The sequence below is a fragment of the Pipistrellus kuhlii genome, unplaced genomic scaffold (assembly GCF_014108245.1).
Source record: "Pipistrellus kuhlii isolate mPipKuh1 unplaced genomic scaffold, mPipKuh1.p scaffold_m20_p_11, whole genome shotgun sequence".
Lineage (NCBI taxonomy): Eukaryota > Metazoa > Chordata > Mammalia > Chiroptera > Vespertilionidae > Pipistrellus > Pipistrellus kuhlii.
The window spans coordinates 21,052,227-21,072,096 of NW_023425416.1; the positions used below are offsets into that span (position 1 = coordinate 21,052,227).

At 54.4% G+C, this 19,870-nt stretch overlaps 2 protein-coding genes across 10 annotated transcripts in view; one reads left to right on the forward strand and one right to left on the reverse strand.

Annotated features, from left to right (window-relative positions):
- Positions 1 to 5,766, forward strand: part of ATG7 (autophagy related 7) — a 207,356-nt gene extending 201,590 nt beyond the window's left edge. For both annotated transcript variants that reach the window (XR_004986815.2, XM_036431130.2), the window contains one exon: positions 3,041 to 5,766. Coding sequence is in view for 1 of the 2 variants with exons in the window: in XM_036431130.2 (XP_036287023.2) it covers positions 3,041 to 3,073 (33 nt within the window). In the remaining variant the exon portion in view is untranslated. The remainder of the gene's footprint in view (positions 1 to 3,040) is intronic.
- The window catches only part of VGLL4 (vestigial like family member 4), a 149,397-nt gene continuing 133,426 nt past the window's right edge, over positions 3,900 to 19,870 (reverse strand). For 6 of the 8 annotated variants that reach the window (XM_045579183.1, XM_045579185.1, XM_045579184.1 and 3 more), the window contains 3 exons: positions 12,060 to 12,282; positions 7,089 to 7,209; positions 3,900 to 6,683 (listed from right to left, as the gene is read on the reverse strand). In XM_045579183.1, coding sequence (XP_045435139.1) covers positions 6,406 to 6,683; positions 7,089 to 7,209; positions 12,060 to 12,282 — 622 coding nt within the window. In that variant the 3' untranslated portion in view covers positions 3,900 to 6,405. Of the gene's footprint in view, positions 6,684 to 7,088; positions 7,210 to 12,059; positions 12,283 to 19,870 lie in introns of those variants that run through there. The other 2 variants (XM_036431133.2, XM_045579187.1) reach the window with 2 other exon arrangements.

Below are 19,870 nucleotides of genomic sequence, written 5' to 3' on the forward strand. Positions count from 1 at the left end.
AGAGAGAGAAACCTCAATGAAAGAAAGAATCTTTCCAAAAATCGGGACTTTTTTTAAAACGCAGCAGGACACGGGACAAATTGTTAAAAATCAGGACGTCTGGTCACCTTAAGTTAGGCGTCAGCAGTCCTGAATTTTGAGAGTGATGTCCAACTGCCCTTTTAGACCTGATCCCACCAGGACTGGGCCTAAACAGGCAGTCGGACACCCCTCGAGGGATCCCAGATTGGAGAGGGGGCAGGCGGGGCTAAAGGGCATCCCCCCCCCCCCCCCCCCCCCGCACGAATTCCGTGTCCTGGGCCTCTAGTTGTAAATAATGCTGCAGTGAGCACAGGGATGCACATGCCTTTCCGAATTAGTCTTTATTTTCTTTGGATTAATACTCACAAGTGGGATTGCTGGGTCACCTGACAGACCTATTTTTAGTTTTCTGAGTACTCTACATATTGTTTTCCATAATGACCACACCAGTTTTCAATATCCACATTCGTGCCAGTACATTATTTGTTGATTTTTTGGTAATAGCTTTTCTGTCATGTGTGACGTGGTGTGTATCATGGTTTTCATTTGCATTTTCCTGATGATTAGTAATATTGAGCATCTTTTCATGTCTTTTGGTCATCTGTGTTTTCTTTGGAGAAATGTTTTTTTCATGTCCGCTGCCCATATTTTTATCAGGTTGTTGTTGTTATATGAGTTTCTTAATATTTTGGTTATTAACCCCTTATCAGTTATATATTTTCCCATCCAGTAGGATATCTACCTAGTTACTTTGGTATGTGTATGGTAGGAACACTAAGATCTACTCTCTTAGCAAATGTGAAGTATACAATACAGTGTTTAACTGTAATCCCCATGCTGTACATTAGACTTCCATAACTAATCCCTTTTGTAACTGAAAATTTGTGCCGTTGGACCAACATCTCCCCACTCCCAGCAACCCCACTCACCTACTCTCTGGTTCCGAGTTCGGTTCTTTTAGATTCCTTAAGTGAGATCATACAGTATTTGTCAAGGCTGAAGTTTCTGGAAACTTAAAATCAAGGCTGCTACTGCCTTCTGAGCCCAGCCCTTAGGAAAAGGACTGGCTGCCCTAGTGGTGAAACCTATTGTGGGCCCAGGGATCTCATTCTGCAAAATACCAGAGCAGTTTATGTAAAAATCCACCTTCCACCCCTTCTGTAAAGTCCCACCCCTACACAGCCTGGCCTCCCAGAGGCAGGGCTGGTGCCAAGGACCCTTCTTCACAGCTGCGATACAATAAAATGAATGGTAGCTCCTGCTTTCCCATGCAGCCCTGCCCTGGGTCCCCAGATCCTGTGAGTGACCTCACCTGCCCATCTGCAGAGGGCATTGCTCATTGTTATGGGCTCTGCCCATCCCTGCCTGGTAGCTTCCCAGGAGGCTGGGCAAGAGGTCACAGAAGGTCACGGCCCCTCCTCCATGCAGCCTGTTGCAGTCCTGCAGGCAATCCAGGCAGCCCTTTTTGTTCACATAACCTTTTCCCACACACCTATGCCCCCAGCTCCGCACTTACTTGCTGTATGATCCTAGCAAGGTGCCTTACCTCTCTTCAGCTGGTTTCCATCTGCACCTCACAGGCTATTGTGAGGAGTGAAGGAAGGACTATTGCAACCGGTCTGCATAGCTTGTGGCACAGGGAGAGGCTCCATGATCGTGTGTTTATTGAATGACACAGTGAAAGAATGAATTCCCCTGGTGAACCCTGTGGTGGCAAGTTTGCCTACTCAGATGGTCAGACCTATAGGATCATCAAGTCCAGGAGCTCCTAAGTGCAACACCCCGCCTCCTACCACTGAGTCCCTTCCCAGGAGGCAGGCCCAAGAGTGTTCAAGCCATACTGAGGACGAGCTGAGCCCCAGACCCAGCTCCTCCACATCCCAACCCTGCTCCTGCAGGCATCTGGAAGTTGGCATTGCAGCCTCATCCAGTGTCCTTGGACAGTAAGACGTGTGTAAAGACAGGGGATGTGAGAGGCACATTGACTAGCTCTCAGCCAGGCTGCTGGATCCTCCAGAGAGAGGAAATTTCCTTCTCTATTTACTTTCCACATCCTTGCCTTTGAAAGCCAAGCTGGTGTTGATATTTACCTTGGCCGGGCCTCCCCGTCTCCCTGGGCCAGCCTCATGTAAACACGATGTTCCTTCTCTTGGTTCAGCTAACGTTGAGGTGGCCTTTTGCAACCAGTTCTAGGAATTCTGAAAGTCTGAAGGCGTAAGTTCAGGGACCAGCCCCCCAGGGAGTCCAGGCTACGAGGAGCCCAGGGACCTCTGTGCTGGCCAGTGGGCCAGGCCTTCCCCCACCTTTTCTCATTCCTTTGGGGATCCTACTTTCCCCATGTTCACGTCTCGCCCCACCCTGGGTCAGACTCAGACTCTCCAAGGACACACACTGAGGGACAGGCAGGATCTGGCTGTTTCCACTGTCCTGCCCCAAGCGCCTGCTGGGGCCGGTGGGGAAAAGGCTGACTCTTAGGGAGCAGCCAGTTCTTTAGCGTTTGTCTGGGCCTGTGGTTTTTAGTCCAGTTGGCACCTGGACCACAGGGTGGGAGCCTGCAGAGGTGGGAAGTGTGTGCACAGGCAGTCTGGGCCCCATTCAGCGAGTGCACAGCCTGAATCCTCCCCTCAGGGTCACCCTCCAGAGAGCAGGTGGACAAGAAGAAGGCAGCCATGGAGGAGACAGGATGATGTGGCTCATGGTCAGGAGCGAGTGGGGCAGGGATGGCAGCTCTGCAGGATGCTGAGGGGGCATTTGCACTCCCCGGGGCCAGATCCCAGCTGGCTCTTCTCCACAACTCGGCCACTGGTTCAGTTACCAGAGATCTCTTAGGCAACTGACTTCACTTCTCTGAGACGTGGTTTCGTTATAAAGAAGTGGGGGTGTCGATCTCTGAGTGACGATGGAGGTGAGGCACACGGCATGTCACCTGCAAGTGGGAGCCATTGTCCCTCCTGCTTGTCAGCTGACAACTGCACAGCTCTGAGCACCTGAACACTCTGCTGTCTCCTTCTCCATGCAGATCTGGGACATGAGTGACGATGAGACCGTCTGACAGCCCACCTCAGTGACAGCCGCTGCCTGCTGGGGAGCTCAGTGGCCAGAGCAGGACTGCTGCCTACGACCGGTGACTCTGGGCCCCGCATCCCCCACCCTTCGTCCCTTCCTCTCCGCACCTTGAGGACTGGGGCCTTCCCTTCGCTGCCCAGGAGCTTCTGGCGTTCTTCACTTCTGGTTCATGACGCTGCCAGTTCTGAGCTAAATAATAACCTTGGCATTGCCACCAACGAGGCGAGGCTCCCTCCACGAGCAGTTCTTTTCTCTCCTCTCGTCAGTGTTTGTTAGGCCCCCAGGATCCTTCCCACCGTGGCCCCCACGGGGTGGCAATGAGCACAGGCAGAGAGTTGTCCCAACGAAGACTACATAAATGCTCTCCTCCTTCTAGAGACCACTGTGGGCTGCACTGCAACCCCGTCCCCCCGTCCCTGCCCTCTGCCATCCTTTGTGGTGCCCGCTGTGTCTGCCTCAGTCTGTGGCCAGCAGGCGGTGAGAGTTCACGTGGGCTCTACCTGATCTTCTCTCTTATCCTGAGTCTGCACACCTGTGGCACCAGAGTGGGTGTGGAAACTTCTCATCCTTGTGGTCTCATCTTTAATCTCGGGCCTGGAACCAAAGTCAAAATGGGAGTCTGACACTGGCTCTAGGAAGAGGAGGATTTCTGGAGGTTAGGTTTTCAGTGCTGGTTCTCAATTGCAATTCCAGTTTTCTAGCCCATGTGGGGCGTAAACAGGGGCACCTCTGTAGAGAGGCGCAGTGTGGCTAAGCACCCCACCCTCCCAGCAAAGCACTGGCACTCCAGGACCAAGGTCACACGTACAGTCCGTGGTTTAAGAGCACTTTATTATTGTTCTTAAGGCTACTTTTAAGTACAAAAAAAAGATGGCCTGCCAAACCTTTTTTTTTTTTCTTCTTCTTCTTCCAGGAAAAACAGGCCACAGAGAATGGTATATTACAGATTTACAAACATGGAGAGAACTGTCAGAACGCACTGCGGATGGCGTGGCTCTGTGAAGACCCTCACCGTGCTCCTCCTGCAGCCGGGGAGTGTGTCCCTTCCCAGTGAAATGTTTGGTTTCCTGCTTCCCCGTCTGCTGAGGCCCCTCCGGTACTGCCTATCCCAGATAGGCCAGTGCCCGGGGACCCAGCCACCACCACCGTCCCTCCCCGGCGGACAGCTGTGCGAGGAGCCTCTTCACAGAGCCCGCTGGCAGTGGGCCGTTTCCTGTGGCAATGCTCAGTAGCCTGTAGCAGTAACAAACTAGTGGCTATTAAGGCAGATGCAGTGTTCTCATAGAATAACTGTGTTCCTGCACTTTTACAGACAAATCTACGACAAAAAAAAGATCAACTTTTTTTTTTTCCAAACAAAAAAATTATGAATGATTACAATAGGAAAGGGAAAAATTAAATAGCTACATATCATTAACAAATTAATTGTTCTTCAAAAAATACCTACAAATTTCTCTGTACATTCTTTACGCACAGCGTAATGATGGTCTTAAAGTTACCTATATAAAAAAAGTGTTCTCAACAATTTTTCCTACAGAAAATACAGGGGCCTGGATGCGAAAGCCTGGAAGCCCAGTGAAGTGGGAGTGAAATGTGTGCAGGGGCGAGAGGACAGGGCCTTCCCTTCGCCTTTTCAAAGGCCTGCAGCCACCCTGTGACCACAGCAAGAGCCAGTCCTCCGACCTTTTCACCCGGCGCCGGTTTCCAAAGGGGACCAGCTCACCTGTGGTTTTCTCAGGCTGAAACCCAGCCTGGGGGACTCCTGGGAGCCCACGATGCCTTGCAGGTGGGGTGGTCATGCCAGCGTCACCTGGCCAGGTGACTTCTCAAACCCTCCAGTGAGCGGGCCGGAATGTAGCCCGGGAGGGGCAGGGGGATAGACACATGCGTTTACTGAAAAGAGGAGCAGCTGTTGAACATCCACAGCTGTGTCTGTCATGCTTTCTTCATCTAATTTCTAGTTAGTAGCTATTACTATAGCAAACGATAATAAATGCAGTAATAACTGTATAAAGTCAGAGGAATGTATACTGCCTTGGCCCCAGCGTATGAGGAAGCACACAAAATAGCATATCACAGATTGTCAGTAATCTGCTGTTTAGCCAAGAGAGTTAAAGGGGGCAGTTTCAGCACAGAAGAAAGTTGGAAGACAACTCCCAACCCCCCTGGGAGCTAGTAATAAGCATAAGCAGACAGGGACGCAAAAAAATAAATGATGCTGTCAGCCTGCAGCAAAAACTCCAGCATCCTACACCCCGGCTGACCAGCGACTCGACTGCCCATCCCAGGGCCTGCCTGGGGCCACGTGGCCCCACTACTAGGGAGTAACGTGAATATCAAATACAAATCTTAGAGTACAACTGTACCAGCAGTAAGTATATCTAGGACTGTAACTGACAAAAATAAACTAATTCTGAACAGAAGCTAGCATTAAGGTTTGTGTTTACCGTTTATACAATTAATAGAAACCAGCTATTTTCCCCCCTTAAAAACATGCATCATGTTTAAAGCACTACGGAACCCCAGCTCTAGCCTAACAAACTGCAGTGTTTAGGAAAAGTAGAATGCCCGTGATTGGTGGAGTCTGCAGTCCAGTTGCAAGCACCTGAAATCTAGAGAGAAAGACCTATAACCAGTATGAGACTTCCCCTTCCAAAGCTGTTTAGTCTAAGTTTAAAATACAAAACAAAAAAATACAAATGGTCAGAAATGTCATCCTTAAACCCTTTGTTTTCAGCAGTTTGCCCTCAGAGTACTAGCATCTCACATAAAGTTGTCAAGCAGGCAACTCTAGTCCTCCTCCAATAGTGCAAATCAGACACAAGAGTCCTCTGTTCTCTTCAAGTAGACGCACACACGCGCGCGCGAGCTGGACCGAACAAGCCACGGACGCTAAGCCACACACACCCGGCCTCGAGAAGCACATGGAAAAGCACAAAGCATTCGGGTCACCAACGTCATGGCTTGTGACCGAGAAAGTGCGCGCCATGGAGGCCCGACCCTGTCGGGCAGCAGACCTGCATCAGAGGTTTCTTTGGTAACTGAGGCAGGAAGTTAGGATGCTACACGAGACAGATGTTCCGCACGCCGTTCCTACTATCATGTTTGAGGGCCCTGACGTACGAATACCAAGCAAGCACAAAAACAGAACGAAATTCCCAACATGGTTTTTGCAAATAAACCATCCCTTCCCTTCCCCCCCACCCCACTCCCGTGACTTTTTTTTTTTCCTGTTTTTTTTTTTTTTTTAAAGAACTGACTGTTCAAAGCTCAGGCAAACCATGCAGATCGGCGTCTTGCTGGAGGACGGTGCTCTCTTCAGGAGACCACGGAGGGGGAGTGGCTGTGGCTGACCATGTGGGCAGAGGGGCTGGCGGGCTGGCCCCTGCGCGAGGCCGACTCGGGGCTGCTGGACGCGCCGTCCTTGGCCGCCTTGATCTGAAGCCACGTGTCTCCCAGGGCTTTGGCAAAGTGGTCGTCCACGGAGCCCGTGATGGACACGGAGTTGGGAGCTGGCTCAGGCTCCTTGTAGTTCTTGCCCAAGCTCCTGCGGAAATGCTCCTCCACCACGGGGTCACAGGTGGTGGCGGCGGCGGCTGCGGGGGAGCAGGACAGCAGTCAGAGCTGGGCATTTGGGCACACGTCTCTGAACCGTGACCTGGCGTTACGCCTGCCGCCCAGGGCTAGCTGCTCGTTCAGAGAGAGAATGTGGCAGTAGGGGACGGTAGAGACTATTTTACCCCAACTAGGGAGAGCGCCTGCAGGTCAGGGCCAAAGTGTGTCTTCCCTCCTTCCCACCCACGCCAGGCACAATGCCAGGAGCATACGTGCTCCAAAAATCCCACTTTTTCCATCTCAACTAGAAATCGGCTCCAGGACACCTAGAGGTTCCCGTCTACAGCATGAGATGGAGGAAGCGAACTCCACTTGACGGCGTGTTGACTGAGGAAGCTGAGCGCCCCCCCTTCCCCCCCCGGCCAGCCCACCCCGGGGACACTTACAGCTCGGGGCCCTCCGGTAGCTGGCCGGCCCGGCCACACAGCCGCTGTGCGCGATCGGGCAGTGGGAGAGGTTGCAGTTGCGGGCGCTGGCGGAGGCGCAGGTGATCACTGAAGGCCGGTTCTGGGGAGAGAAGGGGGCTGGTGTCAGCTCGGCCCTGGGAACCCAGAAGCAGTTCTGCTTCCCCAGCCCAAGCCCCCAGTCCTTCGACACCTGTCACAGCTCAGGCAGCGCGCACCCCTCCCACCCCACAGCTGGGCCCTTGACCTGCCTGAGAGCCAAGTGCCACCACCCCAGCACCGCCCACCATTCTGGGGAGACCCCCCCCCCCCCCTGACTGAAGGCAAATCTAAGTCCAGCCCGTGTGCAGCCTCCTACTTCAGTGCAAACAGAGAGCGGCGCGTGCGGAGGGAGGGGGTCTCCCAGGGCGGGAGGGGCCTCGGTGCTCCTGGGGTGGAGGAGCCCCTGCTGAGGCTCGGGGGGCAGCGAGCGGCCCTGCCTTCTCAGGCCATGCCCACTCCTCCCCAGTGGCGCTCCGAACGGTCCCTGTGCCTTTCACACACTTGGTTTCTGCTTAGGCCAAAGGCAGCTCAAGCGGGTTTTTATTAGGACCACACAGATGGAGACAAATGCAGGAAGCACACACGCGTAGATGAATTACATGCATGTCACCCCTCCCCCAATCGGCTGCGCTGATGCCTTCCTTCCCCAGGACAGCCACACTGCCTGGCAAACCACTCCTCCTCCAAAGCCCGCTCAAATACCGTCGCTGGCAAGCCTTTTATGACCCCACCCGACCCCGATTCAGCAGGTAAAGCTGCCCTTCCAGGTGCACCCGTATGACACCAGCACCTGCCGCCGCCTCTAGATCACGCACACTTCAGAGCAGGGGCCACAGGCTGTGGGGCAGGGCCTGGGGCAGAAAGCACCTGAACCAAACCACGCTTCCCGGGTTCCACCAGGAAAGGTATCTCCCGTTAGCCCCGAGGACGAGACAGACGGAGACGTGCACCGGGTTCCAAGACAGCCAGTGAGGGACTGGCTGGGGGGTCACCCCGAAGGGCCCGATGTGTCCACAGAAGGGGATGGGGCTCGTCCACCCAGCTTCCCTCTCCGGAGTCCATCAGCGGCCAGGACACAGATCCACACAAGGCTTCACATCAAACCTTCCCACTGGGAGTGAACAAGGCTGACGAGGGGGGAATATACAAAGTGACGACGACGACGGAACTAGACTTAGAGGGGTCGTCCAAGAGCAGAGACTTAGAAATGTCAGGTTTTTCTTTAGACCCCTTTTCTGCACCTGCCTGCCTGTAGTCCCAAACCACCTCCACCCCCAATATATACAACATCTGAATTTTGCACTCTCAAGAGATTTAAGAATTAGTTCTCCTATCTTCTTGTATTGTGTCTTCTCGAGCAATAAACATTTCCTTGCTAAAATAAATAAATAAGTAAATAAATAAATAAAAATGTTCTGGGATAAAGATTTGGATCTACTAGGAACTGGGATTAAAATAAGGGTCTGGGTTTGGGTCTAGCAAGAAATTACATGCCAGATGGGGCAAGACATGGCTGAGCTGCAGCATGTGAAGGAAGAATTTAGGGTTTTCATTAAGAGCATGACTCCTCAGCAACAGGGATGGAACCAGAACCACTGGTCACAGTGCGGGGCAAAAGGCCCGGGTGAGAGCGGGGCTCTGAGGCCAGGCAGACCTGGGTGAGAGGCACTCCTCCGGCAGGGCCTGCAGCAGGAGCTTCCTCCACTCCCACTGTTCCTGTGACAGAAAGCACCTGAGGAGGGGGTGAGGGCCCACCTCCTGGGGTGAAGGGTGTGGAGCCCTGCTCACCAGGTGCTGCTCAGACCGCACCTGGAGGACAGCCTGCAGCTGGAGCCCACCTCCCGAAGGGTCTGTTTAATTCCTGAGCCCACGATCGCTCCCCTTCCCTCTCGGGAATGGGCTAAGACAGGATCGTGAGTGGCCTTGCCTATGGCCCAGGTTGAAAATCTGATCCAGGCTGGGGGCCAACTTCTAAGCCTGACTCATAAGAGATTCAAGTTGCTCTCAGGGCTGTGGGCAGCCACGCTGGGCTGGCCAAGTGTGTCTCTCAGAGGAGAGGATGCAGAGACCCAGACAGGCCCGGGGCCAGGGGAGGAAGGGGAGTCCTGTGTCCTCTCCTGCCCTCCCAGGCAAGGGCCAGCCCTTCCTTCCTCGGCCTGGCTGCACCATGACCCTCCCAGGAAAACTCCCTTCCTCTCGTGTGGAAAGTAAGTCTGATGGGTTTCTGTTCTTTGCAACCAGAATCCTGACCAGCGCAAATGTCAGGAAGTAGGGATGTGTTTGGGGGAAGCGTCTTAGAAGATGAAGAAATACAGTGGCACAGGATGGAGTTAGGAGGCTTAGACGGAAGAATGAAGCCGACATCCAGCCCTTATGCCGGTGCTGTCCAAAGGCGGGGAAGGCCATTCCAGGAGAGAACACGGCTCCTCCTAGCGGGGATCACTCAGCTCCATTCGCCCCCCGTGCTCCCCACGGCCCTCCGCCCTGGCTGCCCTAGGAAAAGAGTGTCCATGAGTACAGTTGGATGCCCACTGCCTTAGGTTTTAACCTCATCCTGTCTCTCCTTGTTTGCTGTTGCCCTCAAGGCCACCCTCTCTGTCACTTTTGTACCTTTCTTTAGAACACTCTGTGTCCTCAGAGTTGCCATTACCAAGCCATAAAAGTGGGGTGACACTTTCTGCAGCCTCCCCAGGAACTTTCCAGCCCCAGTTCCCAGAGTTCTGAGTCACACTTTCCAACGCAGGGAGGAAGGCTTCCCGCACAGCCCGCCCCGGAAGGCTCGGCTCCCCTGCCTCCCCTCACTCACGCCCCCCCACGGCCACAGTCCTGACTGCTCACAGATGAAACGGAGCTCCTGGACACGGACGGACGCCTCTGAGCTGCTGGGAACAGGCACAGGCCCCTCATCTCTCCTCAGCTCAGCACCTGGCTCGGGACTCGGTGAGAGTCCGAGCAGAAGCTCAGGCTGTGGCGGACCGTCCAGGAAGAGGTCAAGGATGTGAACGAAATGTGCTGACCAGCAGTCAAGGTGGAAGGCAGACTGGTAGCCTCTTTGCCACTAACCCAAACCTTAAAGCAAAGCTTAGGTCAGCGGCCTCCACGCTGGGGAAGCCAGAGCCCCCGTGCCCATCCCAGGAAAGCCGCTGGCTTGTTCAGTGGCCACTGGCCAGGACTCCCACAGGAACGAGATGAGAACTCAGGGTTCCCGCTCCTAGAAAGCCTGCTCACCGCCCCACAGTTGGCGGGGTGTGTGTGTGTGTGTGTGTGTGTGTGTGTGTGTGTGTGAACCTGCGGGAGTGGGCTGGGGAGACCACGGTAAGGACAGCGGCCGGTCACTCCATCTGGGAGAGCACTTTCCACAAAGCAACTGTGACTGAAGACCAACCAGAAGACCCTCAAAAGCCTTCCTTCGCAAACGCTCAAGGGCAGGCAGGGTCTACCGAGGGCCTGCTCTGTTTTCCAGGAGGCTCTGGAGCGAGGTTCCTCCCCCAGCCACCTCGGCTCAGAGACGGACTTTCCCATGAGCCCCCAGGCCCCTCCCCGAGGACCCCCTGCTGGCCAGAGGGCTGCATTCCCTGGAGCCCAGAAATAAATTCCTTCTACGCTAAACCACTTCCACTGAGGCCTGTCACCCTAAAAGGCCGCCCTCTGCTCACACATTTCCCTCCCCGGACTGTGAGCTCTCCTCGCTGGGACGCTGGACGTGCTCTGTATCCTCGGAGCTGTGTGACGTGCCTGAGGCGAGGGCAGCCCCTAACAACGTTCAGTTAATGAAGGCAGTGGTAACGTGGCCCCCAGTTCTTACAGTAAGTGGGTGTTTATTGGCACATGGAGAGCTGACATACCACAGTTTAGTTATTTGATTGCCTAGCTCCTCCAGACTAAAGGTGTTGAGTGCCACGTTTTGCTTCAGTAGCTTCCAGCACCCACCCTGCACCCTAGTAGGTATCTACCAGTTTTGTTAAGCGAATGAATGAAACACATGGGACAATGATGTTGGGCTCCAAGGTGGGAAGCGGAGGCCCCAGCACCACCTCTCCTGGGCCTGCTCATTTGCAGTCGTCAGTGACCAAACCAGGCAGTGCTGGCTGGGCTGGGCACAGCCGGCCAGGTGGAGCAGCCGTCAGAAGCCGGGCCTCGGCAGGGAGAGGAGAGCCTAGGCTGTGTGCTGGAGGGACCCACGGGCGAGTGGGAAGCTCGGGCCTGGCCGCCTCCCCTCACGTCCGTCAGTCTCAGCAAGTACCATCTGAGGACCTACTATGTTACAGACCCCAGAGGTTCAGAGGGAGGGGCCGCAGGCTCATGCAGTGATCCCCAATCCCAATGCTAATGTATTTCCTCAGGAACCCCATTTTTTAGGTATTTTCCTACCAGGCGAACTGTATTAAGCTATAATTTTCCGAATGAAAAGCATCCTATCTGCGAATCACAGGTTTCTGACCAGCACGAGCTAACATCCATTGTGACCACTGACTTCCCCTTGAATTCCAGCCCAAAGCAAAGCACCATGGGGCTTATGATGAGCAAACGTATGGTTGCCTTTAGGGTCAATCGCACTGACCCTAACAGAGACAGATCCACCAAGAAGACAGCTGAAAACACACCTAATCTAGGCCAGCCTGGTCTGTGCAAAGCCACTGAAACCCCTTGTCCGTGGCAATTAGTCCTAAAAGGCAAGAGGCCCAGCAGGTGCCGGCGGCACTAAAACGTGCGGTGGTGTCTGGTGAAAGGACCCCTCTGGCTGTCGCTGCTGCGGCTCCTTTGGCCCCGGGTGCAGAGCCACAGCTGAGGATGGACTTACCCACCATCTCTTCCCACCTCCCTCACGGCCTCTGCTCAGTGCTCTCCACCCAGCTCTCAGGCCCCAGCCCCGAACCCACTGCAGGCCCACACCCCGCGGCACAGACATACCTGCTGCCGCTCCGCCGGGGTCAGCGTGGGCGCGATGCCCGCCGGCCTGCTGGCGTCCATGCTGTTCTTGGTCAGTGCGAGGGGCTGCTCCATGCTGAGGCTGGGGAGGGACGCGTACAGGTGGCTGCCGTGCAGGCTCACGGTGGGGGCCACGGCCCGCTCGATGGGGCTGCGGCTCTGCTCCCGGGGGTCTTTCCGGCAGTCTCCGTTGGCAGTCTTGTTCCTGGGAAAGAGGGATCGCTCAGATGGGAATGCCTGCATCTTGGGAATGGCCACGTGCCGAGCAGTTCACGCCGATTATTTCACCTCCTCCTTCACCTTGCCGCGGACAAGCATCACAGCAGCAGCAGCAGCAGCAGCACCCCCACTTCCTGAGGCTCCGGACAAACAGCTCTCCGACCAGGACGCTGACCCCGGTCGGGGTGACTACAAAGCCCCTCGGCGCCCGGAGCCTGCTCAGCAGCCTGTCCACGCAGGCCACGTGCCTCTCCGAGCCTTTCTACGGAAACTCCCCTTCCTCAGAGTCTCACGAACTAACCTGGGCGCTCAAAGCCAACGATAAGGATGAAGACCATGACGACGAACTCAGAGGTACCAAAATGCCTCTATGCGCCCGGCCCTGCTCCACAGGCGGTATCAGCTCGCTGGGCCTGAACAGCACCGAGAGGCAGATGCCGTGACCGCCCCCCTTCCAGACGGCCGAACCACAGCTCGGAGCAGCCACGCCGCCGGGCCAAGGATGCTGGCCGAGAAGCAGTGGCGTCTGCTCTGGCTCACGGTGTGCGCACCCACAGGCCAGTGCGGGAGCAGAGCGCCCGCACGCAGCTCCTAACACCGGAACTCACCAGCCAGCGCCGCCACGCCAGGCAAGGCCACCGACTGGCACCAGAGGCCTCAGCGACATGCTGAGCACGCGCGGCAGGTCAGCGTGGAACGTGGGCAGGATGGTGCACACCTCCTCCCCCGCCACCTCATGGGGCTAGTCCCGTGGTCGGCAAACTCATTAGTCCACAGAGCCAAATATCAACAGTACGGTGATTGAAATTTGAGAGCCAAATTTTTTAAACTTAAACTTCTTTCTAACGCCACTTCTTCCAAATAGACTCGCCCAGGCCGTGGTGTTTTGTGGAAGAGCCACACTCAAGGGGCCAAAGAGCCGCATGTGGCTCGAGAGCCACAGTTTGCCGACCACGGGTCTAGTCCAAGGCAGCAGCCTATGTTGCAGCTGTTAGAAAATGACAGCCCACCATGGGAAGGCAGGGTCCACAGAATACCACAAACGCTGCTCCAGTCGCAGCCCCTTCATGACCTCCTGCTGCCAGAGCAATCTATTCTTCATGATAATCGAGCACATCTTTTAACCAAAAATGTGGAGGATAATTTTTGACTTTTCTTTAAGAAATGCAAATTGTTCTCAGCGCTCAGAAGTAGTCACCCTCTTGCCTCAGGGAGAGAGGAGGGAGGAGTGGGGTGGACACATCCATCTGGTTGCCTACTGTACCCAGGATGTGTCCCGACTGGGAGTCAAACCCGAGACCTTCCAGTGCTCCAAGCAACTGAGCCACACCGTGTGGTCAGGGCACACACAACCTCCGTTATGGCACTGAAGCCTGGGCCCGCACACAGAGAAAGAAACCCAGAGAAGGAAGCAGCACAGGCCACTGCCGCCCCCACTGGCTGAGTGTGAGCCCATGGTTTAGTATTTTATATACACACATGGGGCGGAAACGGGGGGGGAGAGACAGGCATGCTGTTTTTCGTTGTGTGCTTTTTTATTTTATTTTATTGATTTTTTTAATTGATTTTTTTTTTTTTTTTTTTTTTTTTTAGAGATGGGAAGGGAGAGAGAGAGAAGAGATAGAAACATCGACGAGAGAGAAACACTGATCAGCTGTCTTTTGCATGAGCCCGCAACCTGGGCAAGTGCCCTGACCAGGAATCGAGCCTTGATCTCTTGGTTCCTGGGTCAATGCTCAACCATTGAGCCACACCAGCCGAGCCAGGCATGCTGTTTTAAACGTCAGAGTCATGTGTATCCTTTATCCAGTTTTCCCGATGGTGACATCTGGTAAAACTATAGTGTGATACCACAACCACACGACTGACACAGACAATGCGCCCCACCTTATCCAGGCTTTCTGTTTCATTTGTATTCATTTCAGTGCTCTCTCTATGAGCAGACCCGACCGAACATAGCAAGCCCTTAGTTGCAGGTCAGTGGCCTCCTAGGCCCGTCCCACGCTGGTCTTATCCACTTTTCCACCCTCGTCTGGGTTTCCTGCCCACAAGCTCATGCTCAGTAGTTACAACAGTCTCTTGCCATGTCTCTGCCTGTACACACTCTATTCCCTCCCCCCGACATGCACACACATGTGCGTGGGCCCACACAGCCAAATGTGCCAGCAGCCTTCGGTGCAATGCCCTGGATTCCAAAATGGCCCGTGAGCCCTGAGCACACCATCAATGATTCTTCACTAGGCACACACTCCTTAAATTATACGACTGTCCGAGCACAATGCTGTATACCTAAACACCAGTGTAAAAGAATCTTCGAGGTCAGCTTCTGTTAAAAACAAAGTTGAAAAGCTTCCTTCTACATTTGGATAAAGTAAAATTGTGTGTTTCACAAGATATGTGAATTGCTTCCCTGACACGATCTTCTCTCCCATCCCCGACCCCAAAAATGTAGTTTCTGAAGGCCATTTAATGAGTCGGGGGATAGATTAATGGGCTTCTCAGTCAGCATGCTCCTCTGTCTGACTCAGACTCCAGCTTATGCAGCCAGAGTGAACCGAGCTCCTATTCTGTGACAGTTACAGGAAGCAAGACACTGCACTGCGTCTCGGAGCGTACAGGGGAGGCGGGCAGGAGGCTGGAGAGTCACCACGTCCACGGGGGAGGGAGGCCCGAGGGCGCAGTGAGGGGTCGCAGGGCCCACGGCAGCGGGCAGTGCCACCCGCGCAGCTGCCGGCTGTGCTCTGCGCCCACGCCGCTCGGGGGAGCGAGCGGGAAAAGGGACACAAACCAGAAACACATGACGCATGGGCCTCGTGGAGCAGACGACGCTGCGAAACACAGAAAGAAACGTCTGAAGAGCCCGCGGGTTAATTTTAGCAAAATTATACATTACTCACATTTCCAGCTCATTTTCCTAGTTCCTGGAGCTTAAAGACAGACATTGTTTTCCATGCCCCTCCTCCGTCCCCCCGAATGAATCACACCCCGGGCCCCGCCGCTTCCCAGAGCATCATGTGCTCCCACGGCCCACAGACCCAAACCACACGCTTCCTGCCTGCGGGACCGAGCGGCCTCCGGGAACACGCGAGGGCCTGAGGGCTCCTGGGTGGCTGGACACCCAGCTCCGCGGTGCGCCCTGGCCCCTCCCGGGACCTCACACTCACTCTGGGAAGCATCTCCACTGCCAACAGTTTTAGGAGAGAGAATGGGAAGGGAGGGGCAGAGTAAAGAGGTGGGAAGGAAGAGCACCCATCGCACTCCCCTCCAGGACGGGTGCTCCAGGGAATGCAGCCGCAGGCTACCTCTCGGAGCTGAGAAACCAGACGTGTACAGTGTCTGGGGAAAGTCAGCTCGGTTCCACGCATGACGCTGGAAAACTCCGTCACATGAAGTTTGCTGCACCCACTGGATCCTCACAGGAAGGCATTACAGCGTCAACGTGCTCAGGCCTTCGTGGAATTCCAGTAACTGTGGACGGCTATTAACCAACGTGAGTCTGAATGTGTCCGACAGGAGAGGGGATATGCATAGGAGAGGTTTTACTTCGTGCTTTCAAGGAAATATTCTGAGCTCCCGTGGGTTCCGGGCAGCAGGTGCATGGCCGTCTCGGGACAGCTCCCTCGGCCCCGGTGAACCAAGCAGGACCCAGTCCAGCCCCGCACCAGTCCCTGGAATGCATACAACACCCGTGAGATGACAGTGGTCCTGCCCGACCCCAGACCACAACTGGCAGCGGTGAACGCAGGTCTGGGAGCAGGGGCCCTGGGCGGTCACAGCCATGCCAGTCCTCCCTCCAACCAAACCCTTCCTCCTCCAACGGCATCTGCCTGTTGGGAACCTCAGGAGAGTCACAAACCTTCACAGTCCAACACTCATCATATCAAAGTTCTTAAAGCACCTTTAACTTTTAAAAAGTCCCTAATGCCACTGAAGTGTGGCTGAAAATGGCTAACATGGCATGCATACTTTACCACAATTTAAAATAGTAACAAATTCTAAAATCTATATAAAAGCCTAATATGCAAATGGTCCCCTTGACTGGAAGTTCAACCGGGAGTTTGATCAGGGGGCGGGGCCAGTCAGCCAACCGCCCATGTCCCCTCCCCCCAGCCAGCCCTGTCCCAGCCTGCAGCAATGGCAGGCAGCTGGGGGAAGGGGGCCGAGAGGCTCTGGCTGGCAACCTGCAGCTGTTAGGGACCCTACCTGTGCACGAATTTCATGCACTGGGCCTAGAGAGAGAGAGAGAGTGTGTGTGTGTGTGTGTGTGTGTGTGTGTGTGTATGTGTATATACATACACATACACACACACACACATACACACACACACACATATATAAAAGGCTAACATGCAAAGTGTTCCCTCAGGAGTTTGACAAGGAGGCCAGGAGTCCAATAGCTCATTATGACATGTGCTGACCACCAGGGGGCGGCGCAGAACAAAGGAAGTCCCTGGCCGGCAGCTAAGAAAGGAAGGCCCCGGCCAGCAGCTGGAAGGGCCCAATTGGCCTGATCACTGGCCAGACCTAGGGACCCTAATCCTGCAGGACTTTTGTGCACCGGGCCTCTAGTTAAAAATAAAATGCATCCCCATCTCCACAGGCACTACTTACAGAGTCCTCAGGTTTATGACATGCATCAGGTAGGTGCCTGCCCAGGTTTACAAACAGAGGACTACGGTGCAGAAAATGAACTCTTAGCCTCAGATCCAGATGGAGGCAGGATGTCACCTGCCATTCAGCCATCCTCACCCCAAGCCTTATGACAGCTCTGTATCACCCCCAAGCTTCCAGGAGGCCTTCCTGACCCCCCAAACTGCAGGGATAGTTAACAGTGAGAACCCCAGATGTGTATGTGAAGGCACCAGCCCCCAAGGCACACCCCCAGTGAGCTGTGTGGCCTTACTGTCTTCATCGCCAGCTCCCTGGAGCTGTCCACAGGGGCAGTCCAGCCGCCCCAGCTGGACCAGACACCCTGGAGGCCCAGGTCTGCAAGCTCTGTCCCTCCCCAGTGCCGGGCACAAAACTGACCACCCAGCAGGTGTGTTCACAACTATTCCTGAAAACGTGAATTACTGAAGTGCAGGTACTATGCTGGGTCCAGGTAACAGCCTCTGTGGTGAATGGAGGGAATTAAGGACATTTCAGAGGAAATTTCCAGCAGGAAAGACTTCTTTTTCTGAAAAAGCAGTGTTTAGGGAACATTTAAACAGTAGGCATCAGTGGTAGTGAGCTGTTTCCTCCCTTAACTACCTTCTCCGGCTTCTGTTTTCCTCCCCCCACTTCTAGACGTCCCCCAGCTTGTCCAAGCTTCACACTCACGGGAGGCACGCATCACCCCTTCTTTCTCCTGTGAGCAGGCTACGCCCCTGCTGCTTGGCCAACCAAGAAGGTTCTTGGTTTGTCTCCAAGGCATCCCCGTCCAGTCTCACCCCTCCTCGGGGCCCGTTCCGGACAGGAGGTGGGAGCAGCCCCGAGTGCAGAGTCCGGCTGCATGTGGAGGCGCTGGGAATGGCAGGCTGCGTGTCACGGGTGGAGAAAGTTGGGAAGCACTGACATCCATGGTGTCCCCAAGGCACGGAGCGACCCAGGGACTGGCCCTCTGCCTCCAAGACCCGCACACCCGCCTGCCTTTCCCTCCAGGGCAGAGATAGACCGTGTTGGGTACGAGAACTATCACGGCTTCATCTCCTGTAATCAAGAAAACCGCACACCACACACCCTGCCACCGTCAGAGGCTCGAGGGAACCCAGCCTGAGTGTGAAGGACACTGCAACTGGCATACACGGTTGCCACAGCGATCCCCCCAAGTCAGACATCCCCCATTAACTCCCAGCAAAGGTAGCATCCCCTTTCTGCTAATTCAGATTTCAAAATATCAGTCACACAGAACTAAGCAACACTCATTTACTCAAACACCTGCAGTCCTATACCATTGCAATACTGCCCTCAGAAAGCAGTGTTTGAAAGAAAAAATGCAAAATACGTGACTTCACCCCCAATTTATAGATGAGTAAACTGAGGTTCAGAGAAGCTGAGTAACTTATCTGAAGTACGAAGATTCTAATTTATATGGGGCTGATTCCAAAGCCTTTCTCCTGCACCTTCTCCTCTCAAGAGGGAAATGGAAAACTACAAAGACCTACTATGCACCCACCACCCAGAGCTGCTGACAGACCACACCCGTGGACCGTGAAACCGCGCTGTCCTGTCTGCTTCGGGCCTTTGCTTTCCTCCTAAAGGAGAGACCGGCAGTGATCAAACAGCAGAACGGGGCGGAGACCAGCGCAGCCCCTCTCCCACCCCTCACCCCCGGGGGAACCTGCTGTCCAGTGTTTGGGCACATTCTTCCTATACGTAAGTATGTCCATAAATAATACGGAGCAAATTTTAAATTCAGAATATGTACTGCTTTACAACAATGCTCCCCCCCCCACCTGGTTTTGGGGCCCCACCCATGATCTGACTAGAGATCTAGTTTATCCATCCTACTTTGCTGCTTTCAGTATTCCTTTATTTGAGCATCCCACAATTTACTTATTCCGCGCCCCGCCCCCCCCCCCCCCATGAGGTGTTTGGACAGCCTCTGGCTCCTCCTTACTGTACAGACATGTACACAGCTCCACGTTTACATCCCTGTGCCCGTCTCCTGTGCCTGCTGCAATGTTTCTTAATGCCGCTTGGGTGGTTACCTCGACATTATCAACAAGGCTGAGGATCTGTTCATACATGTCTTTGCCATTCTACTTTCTTCTTTGAATTACCTTTAAGTTGTTATGGGTTGAACTATGTCCCCCTAAAGATGCTGAAGTCCTAACTTCCTGCCTGCCAATGGGGTCTTATTGGCAAGCAGAGTCAGTGCAGATAATCAGGTTAAGATGAGGTCATTGGGGAAGACCCTCATCCAATAGGATCCGTGTCCGTATAAAGAGCAGCCATCGGTCAGAGCGGCCGGCACGTACAGAGGAAAGAGGCTGTAAGGACACAGGGAGAATGCTACAGTGGAGCCTAGGAAGGCCTGAGGCCACCAGAAGGCGAGGCCTGCACAGCCTCCCCCAGTCCCAGAGGGAACCAGCCTGCGGACACCCTGATCCAGGGTCCCGGCCCGGAGCAGAGAGACAACCCGTTTCTATTTAAACTACTGGGCCTAGTGTTGGGAGCCCTGAAAACTAATACAATTTCCACGGCCTCCCCCCACCCCAGTGCTGTATATAGTGTTTGATACTGCCACACCCATCTGTTTCCCACCGTATTTGCATTAATCCTACCCCGCTACCTAAACTGTTTCGAGCTTCCTCTGGACATTTTCTACGAGGTTCCTATGACCCACTGGCCCTCGGGGGTCCCTGCGGTGCATGCCTGCCACTGAGAAGCACCCAGAGAAGACAACAGGAGTGGAGACCAGCGTGTGAGGCCTGGCCTGCCAGACGCTGGAGGGCCAGCTGCCCCCCAACCCCCCGACTTCTCCTGCAAGTCAATGCAGAAGCCAGAAAAAGGCATCCCACCTTCCCTACACTCAAGAAGGAAGCAGCCTGTGGGCCTTTAAAGCCTTTTGACTCAAGAACATTTTGGATGCA